The 15,627-nt window shown below is 42.7% G+C and overlaps 1 protein-coding gene across 1 annotated transcript in view; it reads left to right on the top strand.

The window, feature by feature from the left end:
* The window catches only part of brinp1 (bone morphogenetic protein/retinoic acid inducible neural-specific 1), a 109,240-nt gene that overhangs the window by 36,208 nt on the left and 57,405 nt on the right, over nucleotides 1-15,627 (top strand). The window contains exon 3 of the mRNA XM_072453166.1: nucleotides 14,763-14,953. Within this exon, the coding sequence (XP_072309267.1) occupies nucleotides 14,763-14,953 (191 nt within the window). The remainder of the gene's footprint in view (nucleotides 1-14,762; nucleotides 14,954-15,627) is intronic.

Raw genomic sequence — 15,627 nt, 5'->3', positions numbered from 1 at the left:
TGGATGGGGGCGCGGAGATGGATGGGGGCGCAGGGGTGGGGGGGCGGAGGTTGCTGAGGTTGGCAGTGCGGCAGGTGGGGGTGACAGGGGGGCGAAAACTAGTCCAGAGTGAGGGGATAGGTGAGCCGTCGTTGGAGTGTTGGTTATGGGAGAGACCAGAGCCCCTGTGGATGTAGCGGGGCCGGCGAAGGATCCCAGCTGAGCTAGCTGCAGAGGCAGCAGCAGCTGGGAGACGGTGGTTATGGTTGAGGAGGTGAAGGTCAGCAGCGGTGTAGGTGAGTAGGCGAGAAGTTGGTGGAGCGGTGGCCTGGAGGCGTGGGAGTGATAGTCCGAGGAGGAGATGGAACGTAGCAGCAGATGAGAGTAATCCAGTTAGAATGTTGGCGGTGGCTAGAAGCTGGTTAACTAGAAGCTGGTGGGCAGAGAGTTGTGAAAAAGCAGCAGTGGACCGGGTGTTGAAGCTGGTGGAGTGAGTGGCGTTGGTTGCCCCAGACCTTGTCTGCACGGCAGGGAGGCCCCGCGATACCATGACGGACCTCAGCAGGTGTTAAGCCAGCTGTTAGCTGGCGGCTAGGGCAGTAGATAGTCCAGGAGTGAGGGAGGAGATGAGTGATGGACGGTGCAGTAATGTCCGATGAAGTTAAGGAACAGGGATGTAGACAGAAGACAACACAGAGACGCGGGAACAAAACAAAACAATGGAAACGACTAACAAAACAAAGACGTTGGGACAGAAGCGGCAGTCCACATACCAGACGCCGGCGTTGCTCTAGCCCAATCAAGACGCATTTGAGTCCAGTTTTGTGACCAGATCGCCCCCGTCTGTGGAGCGGGGAAAGCAGAGAAACGGGGCTGTACCTTGGTTGTATGGGGCTGCTTTTCTCCGGGTGGAGCCGGTGCCCCGCTCTCCGTGTCTGCTCCTGTGGCGGGCTGGGGCCACACCTTCGCCCAGGTACAGACCTCCGGGGCGGCGGGTGCGGGAGCGCGGAGCCGGTGTTCGGGCGTGGAAACGCCGGTGCAGCGGAGGAGAAGCGGCGCCGCTCGCTCGTGGTGCGTGCGGCTCGTGGTGGTGCCGCGAGAGAATAGAGAATAGAATAGAATGGAAATAGGCTGTTTTAAAGACTTAATTTATATACGCTTTGAACGAGAGCTCCTGTTCAAATAAGACACCAAGGGTCTCACATTAGAACTGGAGGCTACACAAATCAGCTTGGTTGAAGAGTCTCGTAGACGTTTAGGGCCCAGTACAATACTCGTTTTTTCAGGGTTAAGGAGCAAATAGTTAAGAGTCATCTGGGTTTTTTATATATTTCACACAAGCACTAAGTCTGTCTACTTGATCGGACAGATCAGGTTTCATTGATAAATACAGCTGTGTGTCAACTGCATAGCAATGGAAGTTAATCCCATGCTTTCTGATAATGTTACCTAACGGCAGCATATAAAGAGTAAACAGAATTGGACCGCGTACTGAACACTCCAAGGTGAGGAGCTCCGGTTTACATTAACAATCTAGACGCAATATTTAAACATTAAAAGTAATCTTGACTTCTACAAACCCTGATGCAAGCCACTATTCCATCTTGACACTTAAGAAAACGCTACTCGGCATTTGTCCGAAAATTATAGTTGTTGAAAAATCCTAATTTCATAAAATGAATCAACCAGCAATTGAAGTATAAGCCAAGTCATGCTTTCAAACAAGTAGTGGAACTAATGGACCGCGGTGAAGTTAGTTTCACGTTGGACGTTGGACATTCGCCTCCGCAAGTAGAGCGGGAGCTTCCTCTGAGTGTGCGCCGCCTGCAGTAGCTCGACGCGGGGAGCTGCGCGCTGAAGTGCCGCTTGGTACGCCAGTTAGGGACCAACTCTAAAGTACCGTTTGTTTAAAAATGTGTTGTCTTAAAAAATATCAAACGTATTTATATTTTAAAAAAACAACAATATTGGGCATGAATCCAAGTTGCTAATATTAGATGCAATAGTCCTTTTGGGCTGAAAAATTAACCCTTTGTAGATTTTTAAAGAATATTTTTAGTCAAAAAATCAAGGATTCTTATCAATAGCTCCTAAGTCAGCTAGCCTAGATAGTAAACGCTAAGTGATTATAATAGTTTGAGTCTCCAGGTATCACGCACACCTTTTACTTTTTCAAATTAACCCTTTATAGATTTTTAAGGAATATTTTTCGTCAAAAATCAAGGATTCTTTTCAATAGCTCCTAAGTTAGCAAACCTAGATACTAAACACTAAGTGATTATAGTAGTTGTGGTCTCCAGGTATCACGCACACCTTTTACTTTTTCAATTTAACCCTTTGTTAATTTTTAAGGAATATTTTTCGTCAAAAAACAAGGATTCTTTTCAATAGCTCCTAAGTTGGCAAACCTAGATAGTAAACGCTAAGTGATTATAGTTGTTGTGGTCTCCAGGTATCACGCACACCTTTTACTTTTTCAAATTAACCCTTTGTAGATTTTTAAGGAATATTTTTCGTCAAAAAACAAGAATTCTTTTCAATAGCTCCTAAGTTAGCAAACCTAGATACTAAACGCTAAGTGATTATAGTAGTCTGTCTCCAGGTATCACGCACACCTTTTACTTTTTCAAATTAACCCTTTATAGATTTTTAAGGAATATTTTTCGTCAAAAAACAAGGATTCTTTTCAATAGCTCCTAAGTCAGCTGACCTAGAAAGTCAAACCCAAGTGATTATAGTAGTTTTGGTCTCCAGGTATCACGCACACCTTTTACTTTTTCAATTTAACCCTTTGTTGATTTTTAAGGAATATTTTTCGTCAAAAAACAAGGATTCTTTTCAATAGCTCCTAAGTCAGCTGACCTAGAAAGTCAAACCCAAGTGATTATAGTAGTTGTGGTATCCAGGTATCACGCACACCTTTTACTTTTTCAAATTAACCCTTTGTAGATTTTTAAGGAATATTTTTCGTCAAAAAACAAGGATTCTTTTCAATAGCTTCTAAATCAGCTGACCTAGAAAGTCAAACCCAAGTTATTATAATAGTAGGCGAAATAAGAACAAGATAGGGACAAAACAGGAACAAAACGGGACGGCAAAATAGGCACAATACAGGATCAGAACAGAGCAGGAACAAAACAAAAAGAAGCCAAGAAGGAACTAAACAGCAGAGGGGGGCGTGCCCAAGCCGCTGCGGACCACCACAGGAGACTTGCAATATTACCAGTGGAATTACTACGTTCAATCGAAACTGATCAAAATAAATTCTCGGCACATACCGGGCATGGTTGACAGAGTAGCACACGATACTTCCTTAGCTGCTCAATGGGATCGCTCCACACCACAGGCTGCATCCAAACTGAGTGGACCAGCGCATGCAACGTTGGCCAGCTGTTGCCGCACAACAGCGCCTTCGCCGCAATCTGCGGCACGTGGTCATGGACAAGGCGTTAAAAGCCAAACGGGTGTACTTGACCGGTGTATCTGGGGCAAACCGGGATTTAGGAGCGTTGAAACTGAATGACTGAGGAGAATTGGGAGTTCATTACCTGCTAGGTGATTTGCCAGAGCCCCGGACCGCATTATGGGTGCCTGTGGCACTGCAGCGGCACTACCGGAAGAATTTAATTCATGAATTTGTGAAATGAATCGAAGCCGTGGGATTGTCATTACCTGGAATGGAGGACGGAGTGGCCAACAACCAAGGCCCGGAAGAGCGTGTGGGTGAAACGAGAGGCGGATGAGGAGGGCGCGCTTAAAGTGTCTGCCAGCTGAGCGCCACGGAGCGGCAGGTAAGTGTACCCTCAGCACAGGCCTCTACAGCCCATATTGCCACATTCCACCCCCCCCGAAATGCATCGTCGCCCCGACGATGAAACACAACTTAACACCAAGGCCTAAAAACTACTTGTGTCAGCCTGGAGGATGACACAGGAGCACCTTGGCCGGATGGTTGTTCAACTAGGGACCTTGGAATACGGTGGGGATTTATGTATTGGCCAGCGGTCGTGCGAGTGGACCGGCGTACAGATGCCTCGCTGAAGCCAGGATTGGCCACAGCGTCAATTACTGGCGGAGCCTGGTCAGTGACCACGGTGGGGAGAGCAACTAATGGTTCTTGAGCACTCGGCACGTGAAGACGCGTCTGGTGCTCTTTTCACCCACTGTTACGAACCTAGGGATTCTGTAGGGGTGTCAGCTCCCTGGGCAGTGGGAGTCAGCACCCTCTCCTCGTTGCCAGGTGATTCTCTCCACTGCAGGTCCCTCCTAACACACCTTAGGATCATTTGGCTTGAGTGGAGCCAGCCTGGATATAAGGGAGGCTGGTGGGAGCAGTCTCTCTCTCTCTCGCCACGCCCCAAGACTGGTTGCTGTACTGTGTGGCAGCACAGTTTAATTCTGTTTATTTTTGCACATTTTCATGGCAACGATACATATCACACTACACTTATTTAGTTGCCATCTACACAGATACATTAGTTTCTTTTGCAGGGCCTGATTATTTATAATAAAAATATACTATTAATTATTGTGAGTGCTGTGTGGACTCCCCTCTTTGTTTGGCTGCCGTTGAGCCGGGTGGTCGTAACAGCTCCGCCCCGGAGCTGATGGTCCGGGGCGGAGAAATGAAGAGGAACGGATGCAGGACATTGTCCAGCTGTGGAAGAGGGAGCATGCAGCTGTGCAGGGGGAGGGGCGGGTGACCAATCAAATCTCAAGAAGTGAGCATTTAAATCATTCACCCACTATAGATCCCCCTCTGTCTGGGCAGGGGAGATTTTGAAGCCCAAGATGGTTTTCAGGCTTCTCCACACTCCCTGAATGTTCTTCTGCTGCAGCTGCTCCTCCATCCTCCTCTTGTAGCCGGCCTCAGCCTGCCTGCTCTTCCTCCTCAGCTTTTTCTGCACAGTCCTCAGCTCCTCCTTGTTCCCTGACCTGAAGGCTCTCTTCTTCTCCTTCAGCAGAGCCTTCAGTTCACGGGTAATCCATGGCTTGTTGTTTGGAAAACACCGCACCGTCAGGGAGGGAACAATGTTCTCAAAACAGAAGTTGATGTAGTCCGTGATGCACTCTCTGATGGTGTTGATGTCCTCCCCATGGCCGTAAAGCTCAGTCCAGACAGTCCCTCAGAGCCTCCTCGCTCTCAGCAGACCACATCCTCACCACACCGGACACCACAGGCTGCCTGCGCATGATGGGTTCATACACAGGCCTCAGATGTACAAGGTTGTGGTCCGAGCTGCCCAGGGGAGGGAGGGGGGAAGAAGAATAAGCCTCTTTGGTGTTGGCAAAAAACAAGTCCAATGTTCTATTGTTTCTGGTGGGGCAGGTGACATACTGGGTGTATGTTGGTAGAACAGAAGAGGGAGAAGCGTGGTTAAAGTCACCAGAGATGAGGAAGAGAGCCTGTGGATGCTGTGATTGCAGCCTACAAGTGCAGGAGAGCAGTGCTTCACAAGCATATTCAGCATTGGCAGACGGGGCCACATAGACTACAATCAAAATCACATGCGAGAACTCCCGGGGCAGATAATATGGCCTCATGCCAATAGCCAATAGTTCAATATCCGAGACTTTGTAATCTCATACAGCTTACACAACTGCTGGATGAGAGGGCTCTCAAAGTTTCGTCCCTGGTCCGAGTGTATGCGTGCCGGAACACCAAACTTTGCAAACCACTCTGTGACCAGGACTTGCGCCACAGTGGAAGCGTGCTTGTTGCGGGTTGGAACTACAAGTGTGTATTTGCTAAAAACGTCAGTCATGACCAGCACGTTTTCCAGACCAGTGGAGGTCTGCTCTAACAGGGTAAAGTCGATAGCAAGGATCTCGTTTGGCTGTGAAGCCAGTAAGTGGCCCATAAAGGCGTGAGGAACCGATTGGTTGTCCTTTGCATGCTGACATCTCTCGCAAGCCTGGCACCATTGGGCTACCTCCCGTGACATACCTGGCCAATAGCACCGGGAACACAGCAAGGCCAGAGTCCTCTCTATTCCTTGGTGTCCATGCCCCTGATGGACCTGGGTGAGGACATTCTGGACCAAGGCTTTAGGCAGAAGGAGTTGATACACAGCCCCACCACCGTCAGGACGAAACACCTTCCGATACAGCAGCCCCTCTAACTCTACCAGGCGGTCCCACTGGGCCAGCACTAAGAGGGCAGTCGAAGAGAGGGCTCGTCGCTCTTCACGAGTGGGCTGTCGATTTTGTTGCCAAAAGGTCAGGATCTCCTGTATGGCGGGGTCAGACTGCTGAAGCTCGCGGAGGTCAGCAGGGGCAACTTGCGGTAGAAAAGTCACAAGGGACTGTGTTGCCTGTGTAACCATTCCTTGTAGGGCTTGTTTTAACTGCCCAGGCAGACATGTGCCCCAAGTTCCCGGTGCCACTTCCTGTAAGGAAGTGCCAGGCTGGCGAGACAAAGTGTCAGCATTTTGGTTACACTTACCTGAACGATATTTTAATTCAAAATCAAAAGAGGCCAACTGGGCGGCCCAGCGCTGCTCAACAGCTCCCAGTGTGTCTGAGGAGGGATGACTCAGGGGATTGTTGTCCATATAGATCACGCATTTGTGTCCTAGCAGTTACTCCCTGAATTTCTCAGTCAGGGCCCACTTAAGGGCCAACAACTCTAGCTTCATGGAGCTGTAGTTGGACATGTTGCGCTCAGTCGGGCGCAGGCCTCGACTGGCGTACGCAAGAGGTCGCACCTTCCCTTCCTGGTCCTGGGAGAGCACTGCCCCCAATCCAGCATGACTTGCACCAACCTCCAGAATGAATGGGAGGGAGAAGTCAGCGTAGGCAAAGTACCGGGGCCGTGGTGAGCTTGGCTTTTAAGGCCTCAAAGCTCTGCTGACATTCTGTGGTCCAGGGTCCAGTAGCACAGGCCGTTTCCTTGACCGTTTACCAGTCAGTTCAGCAACTCTACGGTGTTTGCTAACTGCTAAAATAATCCTTGATTTTTGGCGGAAAACATTCCTTAAAATTCAAAAAGGGTTCAATTGAAAAAGTAAAAGGTGTTACCTGGGGACTCAATCTACTATAATAACTTGGGTTTGACTTTCTAGGTCAGCTGACTTAGGAGCTATTGAAAAGAATCCTTTTCTTTTGACAAAAAATATTCCTTAAAAATCTACAAAGGGTTAATTTGAAAAAGTAAAAGGTGTGCGTGATACCTGGAGACCACAACTACTATAATCATTTAGCTTTTACTATCTAGGTTTGCTAACTTAGGAGCTATTGAAAAGAATCCTTGTTTTTTGACGAAAAATATTCCTTAAAAATCTATAAAGGGTTAAATTGAAAAAGTAAAAGGTGTGCGTTATACCTGGAGACCACAACTACTATAATCACTTGGGTTTGATTTTCTAGGTCAGCTGACTTTGGAGCTATTGAAGAGAATCCTTGATTTTTGACAAAAAATATTCCTTAAAAATCAACAAAGGATCAATTTGAAAAAGTAAAAGGTGTGCGTGATACCTGGAGACCACAACTACTATAATCACTTGGGTTTGACTTTCTAGGTCAGCTGACTTAGGAGCTATTGAAAAGAATCCTTGTTTTTTGACGAAAAATATTCCTTAAAAATCTACAAAGGGTTAATTTGAAAAAGTAAAAGGTGTGTGTGATACCTGGAGACCACAACTACTATAATCACTTAACTTTTACTATCTAGGTTTGCTAACTTAGGAGCTATTGAAAAGAATCCTTGTTTTTTGACGAAAAATATTCCTTAAAAATCTACAAAGGGTTAATTTGAAAAAGTAAAAGGTGTGCGTGATACCTGGAGACCACAACTACTATAATCACTTAGCTTTTACTATCTAGGTTTGCTAACTTAGGAGCTATTGAAAAGAATCCTTGTTTTTTGACGAAAAATATTCCTTAAAAATCTATAAAGGGTTAAATTGAAAAAGTAAAAGGTGTGCGTTATACCTGGAGACCACAACTACTATAATCACTTGGGTTTGATTTTCTAGGTCAGCTGACTTAGGAGCTATTGAAGAGAATCCTTGATTTTTGACAAAAAATATTCCTTAAAAATCAACAAAGGATCAATTTGAAAAAGTAAAAGGTGTGCGTGATACCTGGAGACCACAACTACTATAATCACTTGGGTTTGACTTTCTAGGTCAGCTGACTTAGGAGCTATTGAAAAGAATCCTTGTTTTTTGACGAAAAATATTCCTTAAAAATCTACAAAGGGTTAATTTGAAAAAGTAAAAGGTGTGTGTGATACCTGGAGACCACAACTACTTTAATCACTTAACTTTTACTATCTAGGTTTGCTAACTTAGGAGCTATTGAAAAGAATCCTTGTTTTTTGACGAAAAATATTCCTTAAAAATCTACAAAGGGTTAATTTGAAAAAGTAAAAGGTGTGCGTGATACCTGGAGACCACAACTACTATAATCACTTAGCTTTTACTATCTAGGTTTGCTAACTTAGGAGCTATTGAAAAGAATCCTTGTTTTTTGACGAAAAATATTCCTTAAAAATCTATAAAGGGTTAAATTGAAAAAGTAAAAGGTGTGTGTGATACCTGGAGACCACAACTACTATAATCACTTGGGTTTGACTTTCTAGGTCAGCTGACTTAGGAGCTATTGAAGAGAATCCTTGATTTTTGACAAAAAATATTCCTTAAAAATCAACAAAGGATCAATTTGAAAAAGTAAAAGGTGTGCGTGATACCTGGACACTCAATTTACTATAATAACTTGGGGTTGACTTTCTAGGTTACCCGATTTAGGAGCTATTGAAAAGAATCCTTGATTTTTGACGAAAAATATTCCTTTAAAATCTACAAAGGGTTAATTTGAAAAAGTAAAAGGTGTGCGTGATACCTGGAGAGCACAACTACTATAATCACTTAGCATTTACGATCTAGGTTTGCTAACTTAGGAGCTATTGAAAAGAATCCTTGTTTTTTGACTAAAAATATTCTTTAAAAATCTACAAAGGGTTAATTTTTTAGCCCAAAAGGACTATGACATCTAGGATTAGCAACTTGGATTCATGCTCAATGTTGTTGTTTTTTTTGTTTTTTTTATAAATATGTTTATATTTTTTAAGATAACAAACGGTACTTTAGAGACGGTCCCTAACTGGCGTACCAAGCGGCACTTCAGCGCGCAGCTCCCTGTGTCGAGCTACTGCAGGCGGGGCACACTCAGAGGAAGCTCCCGCTCTAGTTGCGGAGGCGAATGTCCAACGTCCAACGTGAAACTAACTTCACCGCGGTAACTAATGGCGCCAAAATGAAAGGTCCATCGATCATCAAAGCATGAGCCGCCGATGCTGTCTGTTTATTCTCACATCAGTGCTGGCAAGAGGAGCCCTAGCACATCAGACACTTCACAAGACACTTTGAATTTAACCAACGTGAAAGAACCTGCAAACCTGGAAGAGACCTGTGAAATACAGCCCTCTTTCATAAAATAAAAAATTAAATAAAAACATTCACTATTTTTGTGCCCTTCAGAAAATATTTTGTTGTTGTTGTTTTTTTAAAGTTTTTGGGAGATAAAGTAAAAAAATACCTCTCTATGGTATGGAGATAACGATGCTTTTTAAAATGGCAAACTTTCATAGCATTTCTTGTAGCATTACTATTATGCACTAGTTTTATGCAGTGATTGAATATATTGCATGTATATTGCCACGCTGAGTCAAAGTGTTTGAGAGCAGAGCAGTTCGTCAGTGGATTACGATCCCTTGCCAAAGTGTTGATAACAAAACCACTAGAGGCAAAACACCTTAAACAATACACTTCTGTTCAACTTTTTCGATTGTTGATTGTTGACTGTTATTTTCACAAAACAATACATTGCCTTGAGTATAACATCTTGTACAGTCCTTCTTGATTTTACCATCTGTCAAACTTTGGTTGTGTATGCCCACAACACACACAAGCGTTTACTGCAATATGAAAAGTTTCTTATATTTCCATTCACAAACATTCTAATGTCTGTAGTCATGGAATCAACAGGAACCAGATACTGAACCAGAACCAGATACCTTTTTCCCTGTAGACCCTTTCTGATATATTGAATATTTATATCTATATCATCTAACAATGTAAGTAGTGTCTGGGAGGAATGGGAGGTAAAGTAATGTTTTACCATTTCAAACTGATTTAACTGGTTTAATTATGTTTTTGTATTTTTTTTCCTGATTTAGAGTTATGCCTTTCAGTAACTAAATGAGTATATGTAAAAAGTGGTCAATCATAAAGCACATACACAGCTGCCTTAATATTGGTTAGAGACGATCCTTCTTAAAGAAATTGTGTTTTGAAGTTTTATTTTCCTTTAGCAGATTATAACTGGAAATGTTTGTTTGTTAAATGCCGTACTGTTGCCCTTTACATTCTTTCTTCAATGACAGTTTTATCTGTCGAGAAGTAGCATGCTGTTTCATCCCAAATGCTTGTTTGTTGTTTGTATCAAAGATTCTTTTCCACATGGTCATATTTTGCAAAATGACAGAGGTCAGAGGTAAGATTTGTTACAGAATAACATCCTTTGTATGGATTTTGAAACCTTGAATAGTTTGATATCGGAGCAATATGACAAATATCTTTTAATCTGACACTGGCATTGTTTTTCTCGAAAGGTTATTACATTTAGCAACAATTTAAGAACAGAAGACTTTCTTTGTTCTGCGCATATGTTTTCTGTGTGTTGCGCAAAGGTTTGGGATCAGTGGTTACACTGGCGGGATGCTTAATTTTTGGTCCTGTCATGGCATTAGGGAATATACACTAGATGTCAATACACCACAGCTCTAATTGAAGCAGACATCAGGCTGCCTGCCAATGTGTGAAAACATGCACAGCCACACTCACACATCCATTATGGTCACAGAGGGCACCGAGGCTGAAAGCACCTTATTGGCAGGAAAATCTATGTTAGGCATCATTTGATAAATGATTAACTTTATATTAAATATGAGTTGCAGTCTGTGTATATTGATGTCAAGGTCAAAAGCCTTACCCACCTAAGGTAAGGTAAGGTACAGCTTATTTTCAAGAGAAAGGATTTTAAATTTACAACCATCAGCATTTAGCTATATTGTAAAGCACTTAGCAAGTATTGTATAAGGCTGAGCAAAATAATATGTCTGTTTGCCGTAACCCGACCGACCCGGTATAACTAGCCGAATGTAACAGCATTTTGTCAAGAAAACGCCAAATTCTTTTATTTTTCAAATATTTCGCCGACCCACCGACCAATCATTCCTAAAGCACTGTGTCAAATATTTTTGTAGCGCTGGTGAAACCTATCTTTCATCCCAAGGGTCAAATAACACGTTGCGCAACGTATGTGTGTCTTCATTTTCGGCTCTCCATGTCCTGTAACAAAACAGATCATGTAGGAGGGAACCTATATTGTCTTTAAAAAGTTGGTTTGCCTCCGTTGGGCCCACTGAGCTGGCCATAGTTCATGTCACTCTCTATCATTGTGTGGCTTGATTGACTTACGCAATGCATTCTGGGATTGAAACACGGCCAGCAGCGTCATCACAACAAACATGGCGGCGCCCGTGTCCCCCGCATGTTCCCCCCGCTCGCCTTAGCTACCAAAATAAAGGATAACGGCGTACAAAAGCTCGAATATATCTTAAAATCTGGAAATTTAGTCTCCCGATCGGGTTGATCGAGACGTTTTCTGTCATTGACTGTTGAAGCCTGACCCCTGGCGGTCACTCCGAGTCAAAAAATGGCAAAATTTTGATTTATTTTTTTTTGCCTTCAAAGTAAAAGAAATAAGAATTTACCTACCGACCGACTCACTTGAAATATGTTGGCTCGGGTTACAGCAAACAGACAATTTATTTGGGATAGCCTAACATGAACTTGAATGATAAAATATAAATTAGTACACAGATGCTTTCAACACATAAAACATAAAAGCTTGATACATTGTATTTATTGTATGTATGTCCTAAAATAAGAAAATCATATACAGCATTCAGTGTGTATTATGTATTCATAGTATACCTAATTTTAAATGAAAAACCATACATGGGGAAAACAATAAAGTGACTCCTGAACCATATCTGCACTATTGCTGATGCTGCATAGATAAGTGATCGAGATAAGAGAATAAAAAGCCTATGCATTGCACTGGGTGTTATGGACTGTGGGTCTACATTTGTTTATTGATGTGCTTGAATTCATAAAGCAGGAGTTATGGTGGTCAGGGTTATTGTGTGGGAAGCTTCAGTGACTGACGCGGAGGCTGATAATGGATGCAGGACTCAAATATAATGCGGATGGTAGCGATGTAAGCTATTGTATCATGAAATATAAGTTGACATACAGTGGGTTGTACCTAAAGAGATAATCTCCTAAAATTCAATCAAATCTCACATTTATTTAAAATCATTCATAATTTAGTTGCTCCCCCACAGAGAAAGTTTGTCATGCTCACTTAAGAGAAAACATTTCGAGCCACGCGGTCGACCGCCGGAGGAGAGTGCAGTATTCCAAGAGGCAGAACCTCTTTTTGTCAGTCCTCATTCACCCATAACCCTCTGGTGCCCCCTCCTACATTAAATCATATTCATACAAACATGACATGTTTACATGCCTGACAAAACAGGTGTGTGTGTGTGTGTGTGTGTCAATAAAAGGCTCCGCTTGAGCTTATAAAATGTGAACATAATCAAAGTAATTGATCATAGTAATTGTGATTTGATTTGGGGGAGTCGATTACTTCTCGACTGATATAGCATAATTAAGAATTGATTTTGATGAATTAATTGTCATACTTCCAGTACACAATCCACAATAATAAAGGCAGGGCACTGACAGAAACATCTTAACTATGCATGTTAAATAATGCATTTATTATCCCATCTTACGCAACATTTTGTTATGATCCAGAAGGTTTATTTGAGTTAATTTTGCAGTGTCAGTATTTTTTAAATAAAACTTCAGTGTTTTTGTGACGTTCATGCTTTACCTTGACCTACCTTTGTGATGCGACAGTCACTCATACATTCAATATTTATCCTGAGGATAATTTAGGCAATACATAAACGAGCCATTATATTATATTATATTATATTAATATATTATATATATATATATATATATATATATATATATATATATATATAATGGCTCGAGGCTAAAACATAATGGGCTTAAGTTGTAGAACATTCTATGTTGTAGAACATTGCTCTACTTCATTGTTACCGTTTTCACAAACAGCTCTTTTATTGATGTAAAACTGTATATTATATGTATATTTAATTCACTCCACAGTTGGTGATGGCAAGGTACTGCTATCGTAGCCACTGCTGCCCTGGGGTAGACTGACATACACACGGCTGCCAATCTTATGCAATAAACCTCTCCAACCACCACCATCACTCGCATAAAGTGTCCAAAGAGCAGCAACCACTGAGCTTAGGAGAGGATTGGTCGACCAGCTATAAGGTTTACATGCTGCGATTGGTTGACAGTGACATGCAGTGTTTAACATTTCAGAACGATGTCTTCACGTTGCCTCTAATGTTCTCAAAGGTGTACAGCCCGCAGTAATAACGTCAATCCTGTTGAGTTTTGCAGAGGTCAAATACAGGGCACCCTTACAAATATTGCACCTGTATTCTCCCACGCCTGCCTGACTCGGACACCATAAAGCAGCAATCATCCCGGCTCCCAATTTCCCTGCTAGGCTGCTGCAGTGCCATCTATCTCCTCTTAACTTCACTGATAGGTCATTAAACCGGTCTTGGAGCTGCAAAGTAAAGCACTGAATCAAGGTGCAACTTCCATCTGCTGGCACCCGTAATCTGGGGCAGAGGGCTCTCCAACAGCACTGCACTCCCATATAAGTTTATATCATAATTGGCAGTACTAGCGACGAGAGAGGGCTGAGTAAAAGTGATCTGATATCAACAAGAGAGTACGGGGTGTAGAAGGAATTGAAAGTTGGCTTTTTTTCTGACATTTTCTCCACTTAAAGAAATAACTGTAGTTTTTTGGAAGAGCTGAGTCTGCACGTAAGGTGCTAGGTGTGTATGGAAAGGTCTCCATCAGGAGAGGGAATAGAGAAGTATGTTTTTTAAAAATAAAATTATTGGAATTGTACGTTTAGTCTTGTTGCTGCGTAAGAGTGGAATTGAAAAGCTAATATATTGTGCTGAATGGGGCATTAAAAAGTGCTGTAGTCAACCAGTGCCCCGGCAGACTGACATATTGCTGACTCTGTGTCAAACCGAGAACCAATCAATTTTCAAATATCCACCCATTTGTGGCAGAGAGGTTTGTTGTTCCTTTGACTTTGAGGAGTTTGTTCAAAGAAATATACATTTTCAAATCAATGCACTGTTTGCATTGCAGTAAAGGGATTGAGGGAAGTTTGTATCTTTATTTACTCTTAAATACTCTCAAAACCTATATTTTCACTGTACTGAATCTGTTTGTGGTCCCAGATCTCTGACACATATGAACAATAACTCTTTCTTCTCTACTTGTGATGACTTCTATTTTATGTAAAATCGTTTTGTCTTTTACTTCCCATTTTAGTTTTGTGGTTCACACAGGCAGAAGAATAGTGCTTTAAATAATGCACTGTGTACCTTCAGATGAATATCACAAGCTCTTCTTTCAACTGAAACAAAGCATGTACTTCAAGAGATAAAAATGGAGCTGTATTGTGAATTTTTAATTAAAATATCTTCACTTGTTCTCAGCACATTTGCATTTGGTAAATGCAGTCAAATAGAAGGTGACATGACAAACTGTGTTTTCTGTCTCTCTTATCAGGGAATTTGCACGTTGGAAGGTGAGGAACACGGCCATCGAGAGGAGGGATCTGATCCAGAACCCTGTGCCGTTGATGCCGGAGTTCCAGCGCAGTGTGCGTTTGCTGGGCCGCAGACCCACCACTCAGCAGTTCATTGACACTATCATTAAAAAATATGGGACCCACATTCTCATCTCGGCCACATTGGGAGGTAAGAGAGCCCCACTGCTTCCATTTTGCCACTCGTTCACACCTGATTAACCATTTTAGATAGTTTAGATTCAGTTTTACTACATAAAAAATTGTATTTTCAGCACTTTTCCGTGGCCAGTGAGATCAATAGCAACACGCTTATCTTACAAGTGACACTGCACACTGCAAACTGGTTAGAAATTATTGAAAAAAAATCTCTTATTTAGAAAGAATAATTAAAGTATTAGGTCCACCACTACACAACGCTGTAAATACTCTCAAAACAAAGTCAGCGTAAAAGACATGGATTATTATCTAATATTCAAGTAGTGTTATATACAGTGTGTGTGTGTGTGTGTGTGTGTGTGTGTGCGTGTGCGTGTGCGTGTGCGTGTGCGTGTGTAGGTGTGTGTGTGTGTGTGTGTGTGTAGGTGTGTGTGTGTGTGTGTGTGTGCGTGTGCGTGTGCGTGTGTGTGTGTAGGTGTGTGTGTGTGTGTGTGTGTGTAGGTGTGTGTGTGTGTGTGTGTATGTGTGTGTGTGTGTGTGTGTGTGTATGTGTGTGTGTGGTGTGTGTGTGTGTAGGTGTGTGTGTGTGTGTGCGTGTGTGTGTGTGTGTGTGTGTGCGTGTGTGTGTGTATGTGTGTGTGCGTATGTGTGTATGTGTGTGTGTGTGTGTGTGAGTGTGTGTATGTG

This window comes from Eucyclogobius newberryi, unplaced genomic scaffold, assembly GCF_026437365.1.
Source record: "Eucyclogobius newberryi isolate DKJ021-1_F unplaced genomic scaffold, fEucNew1.0.hap1 SCAF_2, whole genome shotgun sequence".
Lineage (NCBI taxonomy): Eukaryota > Metazoa > Chordata > Actinopteri > Gobiiformes > Gobiidae > Eucyclogobius > Eucyclogobius newberryi.
Note: the sequence above shows the minus strand (reverse complement) of the source record. Positions and strands in the feature narration are given on the sequence as shown.